General features: G+C 42.7%; 1 protein-coding gene across 2 annotated transcripts in view; it reads right to left on the bottom strand.

Annotated features, from left to right (window-relative positions):
• Nucleotides 1-12,631, bottom strand: part of KCNH1 (potassium voltage-gated channel subfamily H member 1) — a 416,350-nt gene that overhangs the window by 310,604 nt on the left and 93,115 nt on the right. The window contains exon 6 of one of the 2 annotated variants that reach the window (XM_065875181.1): nucleotides 10,132-10,605. In XM_065875181.1, the coding sequence (XP_065731253.1) occupies nucleotides 10,132-10,605 (474 nt within the window). The remainder of the gene's footprint in view (nucleotides 1-10,131; nucleotides 10,606-12,631) is intronic. The other variant, XM_065875191.1, reaches the window with a different exon arrangement.

Raw genomic sequence — 12,631 nt, 5'->3', positions numbered from 1 at the left:
AAAGGAACCTAAAAACAGGTATGAGAAATAGAAAACAAATAGCAAGATGGTAAACTAAAACCCAATGATAGCAACACTTATGATAAAAAATAAGCGGACTAAATATTCCAACTATCAATATAAGGCAAATACTGATGGACCAGATTTTCAAAAAATAAAAAGACCCAATCCTTTGCTATTTATTTACAAAAAAATCCTTTAAACATAAGGACACAAGAAACTTAAAGGAAAGGGATGGAAAAAGGCATGCAATGGAAACACTATCTAAAAAAAAGTTGATGTCTATATTAATATCAGACAAACATAAATGCATTATAATGCATTTTAAAATGCATTATAATAAAAATGCATAATGTATATAATGCATTATTAAATAAAAATGGGAATATTTCATAATAACAAGAGGATCCATTCACAGGAAGACACAACAATCCTACATGTGTATGCATATAGCAGCATAGCTCTAAAAATATATGAAGCAAAAATCAATAGAACTGAGAAGAGAAATAAACAATTTCACAATCACAGTTGAAGATTTTACAAACCTCTCTCCATAAGTGATAGAACAAGCAGACAAAAGTTAGTAATAATATAGACAATTTTTAAAACTATTAATCTACCTGACCTAATTAGCATATAGAGAATACAACACTCAACAACTGCAAAATACATTTTTGTAAATTCATAAAAAATATTTACCAAAATAGACCAGATACTGAGCCATAAAGCAAGTCTTAACAAAATTCAAAGAATTAAAATCATATATTTTCTTACTACTAAGGAATTAATCTAGAAGTCAATAATAAAATGATAACTAGAAAACTATCAAATATTTAGAAATTAGGCGACACACTTTTTTTTTTTTTTTTTTTCGTACGCGGGCCTTTCACTGCTGTGGCCTCTCCCGTTGCGGAGCACAGGCTCCGGACGTGCAGGCCCAGCGGCCATGGCTCACATACCCAGCCGCTGCGCGGTATGCAGGATCTTCCCGGACCGGGGCACGAACCCGTGTCCCCTGCATCAGCAGGCGGACTCTCAACCACTGCGCCACCAGGGAAGCCCTAGGCCACGCACTTTTAAATAAAAGAAACCACAGTGGAAATAAGAAAGTATATTGAACTTAAATAATGGGATTATGACATTAAAATTTCTGGGATGCCTTTGAAAAGTCTTTAGAGGATAAAATAGCTTTAAATTCATATATTAAATCTTTGCTTGAATGATCAAAGATTTCATCCCAGTAAGCTAGGAGGAGAAACAGACTAAATCCAAACAAAATGTACAAAAAAGGAAAATAAGAATGAGAACAAAAATCAATGAAACAGAAAACAGACAATTAGCTAAGTCAAAAGTTGGTTCTTTTAAAAGATTAATAAAATTAACAAAACACTACCACAACTGACCATAATGAACTGACCAAATGAGATAAGATTCAAATGACCAATGAAGAATGGAGAAAATCACTGTAGATCCAACAAACATTTAAAAAAGAATAATTGTATATTATATATAACTTCTTGCCAAAAACTTTGGCACACTAGATAAAATGGTTAAATCTTCAACAATGCAAAACCGACACAAGAAAAAAAAAAAAATATCTGAATAGTCCTATACCTGCTAAAGAAATTGAAATCATAATTTAAAATCTTCCCACAGAGAAAATTTCAGAGCCACACAGCTTCACTGATGAATTATTTAAGGAATAAGTACTACCAATGTTACAAAAATTCTTTCAGAGACAGTGGAAGAGGGTACACGCCCCTGTGTATCACCCCTGACAAGGACATCACAAAGAAAAAAAAAAATGAAAGGCCAATATCTCTCATGAACATAGATACAACATTGCTAAATATTAGAAAATCATATACAATTATATAAAAGAAGACAATCTCTCATGACCAAGTAGGAGTTATTCCAGGAATGCATGGCTAATACAACATTCAAAAGTCAATCAACATAACTCACCACATGAACAAAAGTAAGGAGAAAAAAACATACCATTTCAATAAATGCATAAAAGGTATTTGGTAAAATTTAAAACCTGTTAATGATAAAAATTCTCATAAAACTAGGAATGTAAGAGACCTTTCTTAACCTAATAAGGAGTATTCGCAAACTAAAAACAATTAGTCAACTAAATACTCAATGGTGAAATACTGAACATATTCTCCTGAAGACAAGGATGTCTATTATCTCCACTTCCATTCATTTCATTGGAGATCCTAGCCAGCACTAATTCAAGAAAAAGAAATAAAAGGTAAAGATTTTGGAAAATAAATAAATAAATTTTTTTTATTCACAAAGGCATAATTGTGTATATAAAAATCCAAAAGAACCTACAAAATATTCACATTAATAAGCACATTTGGCAACTTTGCTGCAAAGTCGGTAAATAAAATGGTTTATACTAACAATAAACAATTAAAAACAAGAAGTTTTAAAATCCCACTGACAAAGCACCAAAAACATCAGGTATCTAGGAATAAGTTTAACAAAAACAAACAAAAAAAAAGTGTGTAAGACCTTGACACTGAAAACTACAAGATATTGCTAAGAGAAATTAAAGAAGACCTAAACATATGGCTGGTCAATGGTCATGAACTGGAAAACTCAATATTAAGATTTTCATTCTCTCCAAATTGGTTTTTAGATTCAATATAATCCCACTCAAAATCCCTACAGGTCTTTTATTTTTTTTTTATTTTTTGCTTTGGGTGGAAATTGACTCTACGTTTTAGTGTATGTACAAAGATCCTAGAATAGACATAGCAGTCTTGAAGAAAAAGAACAAAGGCAGTAACTGATTAATATTTACTATTATGCTATGCCAATTAACACAGTGTAGTACTGATGTTAAGAATAGACAAATAAACCAGTGGAACATCATAGGGTCCAAAAATAACCCTAAACATGCACAATCACTTGAAATATGACCAAGGCTCAGCACCGTGGTGGAGGTATCAGCCTGATTGCAGGAGGATCAACAGAACAAGAGGAGGGGAAGTGGAGACACTCGTCATTTCCCTCTCATTCACACCACCGTTGTCTAGGTGCACTTCTAAAAATCAAAATCAATCATAAGATCATCTAATGAAAACCCTCTATGGTTTCTTTTTGCCCACATAACAAAATGCAAACTCCTTGGCAAGACCCTGGGATTCTATATCACTGGATCTTGCCTCCTACTCTCAGCTTTCTTCTGTCCCCCAATGCTGACTCTCTGCTTTGGACGTAATGAATGCCTTGCTAGTCCCCAAGAGCGCTTCCCTCTGCACACGATCTCTCCTCTTACAAGACTGCCCTCCTTACTCCTCACCAGACTAACCCCAGTCATCTCCTCCCAGGAAGCCTTCCTAGATTCTCTCGATAGGCTAAATGCTCCTCGACAGTAAGACATAACACCCTGAGCTGACCCCTCTCACATCCTCTATTGGTGTTTATTATCAGTGGTCCCCACTAGACTGGGAGAAAATTGAAGAGTTGTATCCCGATCCCCTACCACCTAAGTCAATAAGTTTTCTTTAAAGAAGGAACACCCTAAACAAGATTCCAAGAAAAGTTGGTGGAGAATTAAGAGTAGAACTTGGGTTGGCCAAAAAGGAGCCTGGGAGAAAACAGACAATGTGAGAGCAGAGGGGAATCAGGCACATCAGCTGAGTCTATTTTGCTCCAAAGTTCAATGCTTTTGGAGCTTCATTAAGTTTTTACATTTTTTTTTAAACTCTGGAATCACAGTCTCATAGTAAATCACTGCTTCCAGGAAGCCACCCAGGATCAACTTCCTCCCATTAAAAATGCCCCCCAGCCACTTCCCTGGTCCCCACACACACACCTAGGGTGATCTTGATTCAGGTGACTGTGTAGGGTACAGTGCCTACAGCCTGCTCTTCTGTTTGAAGCCTCTGCTTGAACAAGAGGCATGGAACCTCCACAATCCTTGACACAATCGTTGAGCTCACAGCTCCTGTAAGCTCAAGTCAGGAAGAAGACTGATTTTTTTAAATTAAACTAAGAGGAAAATTTCTATGCCGGCTTGCTCTCACAGGTGAGAGGAGAGAGATGACAATATTGCCAGCATTGGGACAGTAGTGACATTGATAACATCACTGAAGTCTGACCTCAGCCACCGGGCACTGCTGACAAGTCCCGATCGTCAGAAGAGAAACACACCCAAGAAAAACACTTCCTCCCACGAATGAGACACTTAGATGAAAATTACAGGGTGTCTGGTTTTGTCCTCTTTTTGCCAAAATAAATGTATGGTAGAAATACTCAGCACAAACAGAAAAGATAGAAATGCCAAGGAAAACAGTATGAAATGTGAGGATACTATAATACAATTTCATTTTTCTGTCTGTTGTATTACTAGACATAATAACTTGAGTTAAACGTTTTCGGTTTTTACCCAGGACATACCACAGGCTGCTGAGATGGGCTGGTCGGCATGCCAGTGTCTCAGCTCCTCCCCACTCTCCATGTCCAAGGGATCACAGAAGGAGGAAATCCCAGGACCAGACCTGTGCTGATCAAGCTTAAATAACCAATGCTATCAGCAGTGGGGTTTTTTACTTTCTATTATGAAATAATAAACTATGGTACATACATACAATGGAATATTATTCAAAAATAAAAAGAAATATGCTCTCTGATAGCCCCCCAAATATACAGAAGAACCTTAAGTACTTATTTCTAAGTGAAAGAAGCCAATCTGAAAAGGCTACATACTGTATGAGTCCAACATTAGGACATTCCGGAAAAGGCAAAATGATGGAGACAGTAAATAGATCAGTAGTTGCCAAGAGTGAGCAGGGAGGGAGGGATGAATAGGTGGAGCACGGAGGATCTTTAGGGCAGTGAATCTACTCTGTGTGATACACAATGGTAGACACATGTCATTCTCCATTTGTCAAAAACCCATAGAATGTATACTGCAAAGAGTGACCCCTAATGGAAACTACAGACTTTCGCTGATAATAATGCATCAGTATTGGCCATAATAAGCATACGGCCCTCATGCAAGATGTTGATAATAGGGAAACTGCGGGTGGCAAAGGTGGTCTTTCTACTCTACTCTATTCTCTGTAAACCTAAAACTGCTCTGAAAAATAACTGCTATGACAAGACACGGGGACTGCCTGTATTGCTGGAAGTCCAGGAAAGAAAAGTCCTGGTCATCTCATGACTTGCAGCTGGACAGCAGACGCGTCACCTGTGTGAGAACTCAGACGGTATCCATCTACCTAAATAGAAGCCACAGGTAAGGCCTGAAAACTATAAATCAGTAGGATGAGCAAGGTACATGGGTCCAATTTGCTTTCAGCATCAGTGATGAGGAAATCATAGGTAACAGTGATCCTAGTAGAACCCAGAGGGGTGCCCATCTGCCAAGGAGAGAGAAGCAGGGCGGGCAACCAGCCTGTGGAGTCACTTCCGACCCCATGCTCACTGTCCGGCCCTACACACATGCACCAGCGACCTCAGCTTAGGGTCACTCAGGCTGACCGCCCAAACCTCTCACCCCTCAGCTGCGGAGGTCGGCGTGGGGGTGGCGGGGGAGGCGCTGTGTGGAAGGGGCCAGACCAGGGAAGGACTCAGAGAGAGGGACTTGAGGAATGAAACACACAGCGTGGCTCACTCTGTCTCCAAATTTCTGATGAGGCAGCATGAGTGGCAGGGTAAAGCACAGATCTAGCAGTCAGGAGACCAGAGTCCAGTTTCAACTCCCTGGACAACCTGGTCCTTTCCCCTCATCTGCAAAGCAGGGGTAATACCTGCCCTAGAGCCACTGAAGGTTACAGCTGAAACGCACCATCCTACAGGTGAGGTAAGTCCAAGGAGATGAAATGACTAGCTGACAAACCGCCTTCCTCCCAGTTCAGTGCGGGGGGGGGGGGGGGGGGGGGGGGGTTTACCACCACAGATCTAAAACAGAGATAATCTGTGCAACAAAGAATATGATCAATAATATGTTAATAACTTTGTATGGGGACAGATGGTTACTAGACCTAGCACAGGTGAACGTTCTGTAATGTTTGCAAATGTCAAGTCACTATGGAATATACCTGAAACTAACATGATGTTGTACATCAACCACATTTCGATAATAAAAAAGATAATCTGGGTGGAAGTATTTTGGAAAGTTAGATGCACTAGATAAAGGGAAGCTGCTGATCTTTCCATCAGCACATCTAGTCCTGTTCTGCTCTGGCTGAGCATCTTCTGTGTGCTCTTGGCAAGTGTCAGCTGTGACCACCACTAGCCAGTGGTGTTGCTGTCCGAGGTTGCAGAGTCAGGGAAAGAAGGAAGCTCTCGGCCCCAAGGCACCAAAATTGTGACCTGGGAGGTGGCACAGTTGGCTCCGTTCTCCTCTTTGCACTTCCATACTCCAATGGCCATAAACAATAAGGTCTCCTTAGGAGAGGGAATATGTTTTGTGACTAATAATTCCATACTTAAGGCATGAAGCATACCAGGCCAAAATCCGCTAAGTGCTTGAAAGAGACCCATTTGACTTTTGCTTCGGCATACCCCTTCCGAGCTTTTGTCCACTCCATTTTCAGACCTTTTGTCCTCTCACCAGCTTAACTAATATGCAAACATTTTCACGAACTGCCTCCAAAACGGATGATTACCAACAGACTGGAGAATGACGAAAATGTAGGCCATCTACATAAGCGAACCAAGCTGGCCAAAAGGGATCATCCGTGTGGCTTAAATCATGGAGATGGGCTACATCCACAAGGCTGAGTTCACAATTGTTGGCTTTCGCAATCGAACCTAATTTCTTGACCCAAGGCTGGGGAGGGTCCGATCCTTTCACTCTAAGAGCCCCCACCCCAACACCCATGCCCACACCCTAAACCCCCCCACACACACAGATGGCAAAGCCCCCGCTGCTCATTCCCCTCTTCCCTGGTGGTCTCCACTGAGACACAATTCCATTGGCGTAATTAGGAAGACACCAGAGAGAGGGCAGCTCCATGTAATTTTTATGAGAAATGAATCAATAATTTCCTATTTCTCCCCACGCTCTCTTAGAGGAAGGGCCTAGAGCCGAGGGAGCTGCAATATTAGAGGAGCAACCTCACAGCAGAGTGTGGATAAGAAGACAGCATATGGTGAATGTAGACAACAGATAGGTGCCCTTCACAGGCTCCCCAACCTCCTCTTAGCCCCACCAGCCCTTCATGCCCACTGATTTAATGATGCCTTTTAACAAAAAGGCCTGTACCTGGAAAATGGTGCTGGGTCCGTACCTTGGTGAGTATCTTAACCTGCCCTTCTCATCACCAACCCAGCTGCCTTGGGGAAAATGCAGCTGCCCACCTCCCCGTACCTAATACCCAACCTCCCACTCACGACAACCAAAAACTATCAGGTGAGCCACACACATCAGGAGCTTCTTGGTCAGTTTCGACTCAACAGTATCCTTCAGTGTTTGGTCCCTGTTTTATCAAATCTGTCACTATTAGAACAGAGAAGAGTCAGAAGGTGACTCATCGCTGTGACCATATGATTTGCTACACCATCCTGAGTGAGCCATATCCCCTGGGTTATTTGTGAGTCAAGAGGGTTAAACCACATGATACTTCAACTGGGCTCTGATCTCCAATAGGTCTACTCATCATAACCTGCTAAATGTCCCCATCCTACCCCACTTTCCTCCAACTCCCACAAAAGGTAGGAGGTCAGGGGGCTGGGTCTCTCATTTTTATAGTCAGTCTGGAGGTGAGACTAACACAAAAGAGATTTTAGAACTCACCAGATTTTGCAGCCGGCAGGGAACTCAAAATCCACCACCCAAATGCCACGCCTTCAGGCAGGTAAGGTAGTATCATCCCTAAGATGTAGCTAGGAAAACTGTAACCCAGAATGGCTAAATGACATGCACAAGGTTCCCAGCTGTCTTAAGAGGTGAGAACAAGAGGACCAGCAGGCAAATCTTCAGTTTCCTCGTGTTTCCCCAACTCCACCACAGTTGTCGTGGAAAGGCATTATTTCAGATGTGAGCCAAAGCTTTAAAAGGAGCTACTAAATATAAAAACAAGACTTTCCAGAAGCAAATCATAGCTAGAATCCCCTAATATTCATATTATTATTTATCATCAAGAAATGGTAGTAAGAGCTTTGATGCTAAACCCTTTGCCAACTAGAAAGCTACAGAGAAATTATGATTTTCCTACCTACAATCTATTTCATGAATCTGGAAATCAGAAACCACATCAGGGTATTCACAGTTAATGGCAAAGGAATTCCAGCCCAACATACACAGAGCCTAGGAAGAAGCTCTCTGCTCTGCTAACCTACTAGGTAATCTTGACACATTCACATATGTGTTTACAGCTCTGCCAGTGTTTAATAAGAAACTGTGGAAGCCAAAGAACTGTTCTATTTATCTGTAAAATTTTAATGCCATTGCTATAAATAGCTAATGGCTTATTTTAAAAACTCAATCACTTTTTTTAAAGTTAAATTTCATTTCCCATATGTGTATAAGAAGCTCTTTTAGGTTGAAATCATCAGTTGAATTCTCTAAGCCAAAATGATCATATTTTCCTCACTAACTAACATAAAAATTTCTAGAAATGTGCTCACAGTGAAAAATATCATTCCCAACATGTACTAAAATTCACATTTAAGAATCCCAACATTCACTTTAGGGACGACTTTTCTCTTGTAAATGATCAGTCTCGACTCATTTAATCTCCCTAAAAAATCCACACAAGCCACTCAGAGAATTATTCCTTGGGATTTTAAAGTCTATTAAAACACACCACACAGATGAAAGCAGGGGTTGTTCTGAGTCTGGAGCATCTGAACCTCAGCTCCTCTTCACTGGAGAGAAAAGTAGTAGGTAGTTGGGTCCTCACAGAGGAAGGGGCTGGAGTCCTTGCCCACTGCTGGTACTGATCTGAAGGCAGAGAGGCATCATTATGCCACCAGCAAGACATCTAGTCACTGGCAGGTTTTGTTATCCTGGCAGGAAGCTGGCTGTTCCCTCCAACTCTCTCAAGGCTGAGTCCCACTAGCCATTTAGCCCTGAGAGTGTATCTGGCCTCAACTCAGCCTCCCGATGGCTTCCTGATGACCCACCCAGTTAGCAGTCCAGCTGGATAGAGACCTCTGGGACCCTCTGTAACCTGAGGCAATGAGGGCCGCTGCTATCTGAGGCTGAAGACTTACCAGGTGTACTGCCATCTAAAGTGTCAACTGAAGAGTAGGAAAAAGGAAGAACACTTTCCATAGAACACTTAAACTAGATTAAGAACCTGACATTTTCCTTTGCCACGACGTTACATCCTTGCTTTTTTCGAAGGAGAAAATCACTGTAACCAGCCCAGTGGCCCCTTCCTGCTGCAACATGTCCTAGGCACCCATTCAGTGACTGTTTAAGCATGTCTTGATTCCAGCACATTTACAGAGCATTCATCTTCTTTTAATTCCTTCCATGGCCTGTAGGACTAACAACCCACAGCAGGGTAATCCAGCAGCAGTACTCCTCTTAGCCACAAGAGGCAGGCTTAACCACAGACTGACTACCTCAGCAAATTTAGGCAATGGAGAGCATGGACACTTGAACGCCATTGGTCACCTCCAAAACTCATTTCAGCAAAGAAACAACTCATTCTTTCCCAACATTTACCAAAAAAGAAAGAAAGAAGGAAAGAGAATGAGAAAAAACGCAAGCAAACTTGGAGGAGAGTACCATCCCTGTTGCCAAGAGTTAATTAGCTTTCAAACAGCCAAAGGTCAGCAGTAGATAATAGAAAAGTCCCCATAATGAGAGTAATCAGTAGGTAGGCATTCAGCAATTGTATACCAAGTGAAAGATTCATCAATGCAATGGCAATGCATGCCTGCTTCTGCAGCCCCACCACCCAAGCCAGTGGCTTGCACTCCACATGGAATAAGAAGGAAGCCTCTGGTCTCCTCCACATCCATCCACTGACATGCAGGGCCTCCAAACCTCCAAAGGACAAAAACACCAGGCGAGGATATCAATCAAGCATCATGCTCCCTATGTTCCAGACATCAGTCATGCTAGTTCCCACCCATTTAATTACTCTTCTGTTGACCACCCACAATTAATTTAAAGACATGACAACAAGGTCTGAGATTTGAGGGATGTACCTGACTCTCTCTCCCCTCCAGGAGTGGTGGAATCTGATCAGCAAAACCAATCTTCCCTGGATCACCCATAAAGGCACTAACCTCATCCACGTTCTCAAAAGCGTTGATGACATCATATGGCAAACAGGACAGAAGGTCAATCACAAACCACGTCTTCAGATAGTTCATGCGGATGAGTTTGGGGTCGGAAATCACCTCCCCAGCTGGTCCAACAAAAGTGGTATGAAAATTCAGCACAATGTCCACCAGAAAGATAACATCCACGATGCTATCCACAACCAGCCAGGCCACGTTGTTCTGCCTGGTTTTAAAGGAGACATTATAAGGGACCAGGATGGCTGTATAGAAGGTTAAGATCAAGATGATCCAATCCCACGTGGTCTTGAAAACACAATAATGTAAGATGATGTGAGGGGGAGTCTTTGGTGCCTCTTGCTTGTATTGGGGAAGGATGTCTGAGCCCAGCTGCAGAACCTGTACAGAAAAAAATGTCCAAGAGAGAACTAAGTTAGGATTTCACTGTCAGCATCAAACCAGTCAGTATCTGTCAGAGCCGAATACTCATAACACTCCAGACGGATCATTAGATGCAAGAACAGGTACCAAAGGACTATGGCAGAATGGAATTGAACATTGTAATATAATCAATCATATGAAACAATAAAACACTGTTATTCAGCTTACTGTGAGCCAATCATTGTACTAAGTACTCCACATACAAGTATTATCTCACTTAATTCTAAACACAACCTTGTTTTATTAGCCAATTATTATTCTGTGTGACAAGTGAGAAACTGAGGCGCAAGAGAATTAAGCAACTTGGTTCCTGAAGTCAAGATGGTGGTGGGGGAGGATGCAGAGTTCATGTCTCCCCACAACTAGGGCACCTGCCAGATGCTGGTGGGGGACCTCAATGCCCAAGGAGATAGGAGGAACCCCCAAGCGACCTGGTAGGACGTGGAAGGGAGCGAGGGGGGAGGAGAAGTGGAGACTGGGCAGGACAGGTGCCCCTGAGGGGTGGCTGGGAGAGGGGAGGGATTCCCACACCTGGAGGGACGCTCGGGGGCTCAGAGGATGGGGGGTGGGGTGCACTTAGCATTTCACCTGTCCAATCAGGCTCGGGAAACCTGCTGGGGCCTGGGCCAGGTCCTCTGCCCTCCGAGGCCCCCTCCGGGCCACGTCCGTCCTAGGGGCATAGAGGTGGGGGTAGGGAGGAAGAAGAGAAGAGGTGGGCGAGAGGGGCGCTCCAGGACCAGGGAATCAGGGGAAGCACCACGGGTGTTTCCCCCACTGACTTCCCAGGAAGCCTGTTGGGTTTCCAGGTCTGGTCCTCTGCCTTCCAGGGCCCCCTCTGGCCTCATGAGCCCTAGGGGCATAGGAGGGAGGGAGGGAGGGGAAGAAGAAGAGAGGCCAACAGGGAGGGGCCCTTCAGGATCAGAGGATGGGGTCAAACACGTCTAGCCTGCTGGGGTCCTGGATCTGGTCCTCTGCCATTCAAGGCCAGAGGCACTCCTGGGCCCCTCCTGCTACACTGAGCTTAAGTCCCCCCCAGCCCCCCCCACCACCCAATGGGGCCTTTTCCAGCCCTGTGGGTCCTAAGCATAGGCCCCTTCCCACCACCTAAACCCTGCCCCTGCCTGAGCCCCACCCCTCACAGCCAGGGACTTTTCCAGCTTTTTTTTCCCCTCCTCTTTTTTACTATTATACTTCTGTTTTACCTTCCAGCTGTTGTTTCACCTGCATTTTTACTTTTTTTATTCTTTCTAACATATCTGTTAGTTTTCTAATCTTATTTTATTTTTGACCCTTTGTTATTCTTCTGCTCCTGTTTTCTTTTTTTGCTGCCCCGTGCAGCTTGCAGGATCTTGGTTCATGAGCTGGAGGTCAGGCCTGAGCTCCTGTGGTGGGAACTCCGAGTCCGAACCATTGGACTAACAGAGAACCTCAGATCCCAGGGAATATTCATAGGAGTGAGGTCTCCTGGAGGTCCTCATCTCAGCACAAAGACCCAGCTCTACCCAGCAGCCTACAAACTCTACTGCTCGAAGCCTCAGGCCAAACAACCAGTATGACAGGAACACAATCCCACCCATCAAAAAACAAATGAGATGACAAAAAACTATGTCACAGACGAAGGAGCAAGGTAAAAACCTAAAAGACCAAATAAATGAAGAGGAAATAGGCAACATACCTGAAAAAGAATTCAGAGTAATGACAGTAAAGATGATCCAGAATCTTAGAAATAGAATGGAGGCACAGATTGAGAAAATAGAAGAAATGTTTAACAAAGATCTAGAAGAACTAAAGAACAAACAGATATGAACAACACAATAACTAAAATGAAAAATACACTAGAAGGAATCAATAGCAAAATAACTGAGGCAAAAGAACAAGTAAGTGAGCTGGAAGACAGAATGGTGGAAATAACTGCCTAGGAGCAGAATAGAGAAAAAAGAATTGAATACAGTCTCAGAGACCTCTGGGACAACATTAAACGTGC

This window comes from Phocoena phocoena, chromosome 1 (genome assembly GCF_963924675.1).
Source record: "Phocoena phocoena chromosome 1, mPhoPho1.1, whole genome shotgun sequence".
In the NCBI taxonomy this organism is placed as follows: domain Eukaryota; kingdom Metazoa; phylum Chordata; class Mammalia; order Artiodactyla; family Phocoenidae; genus Phocoena; species Phocoena phocoena.
Note: the sequence above shows the minus strand (reverse complement) of the source record. Positions and strands in the feature narration are given on the sequence as shown.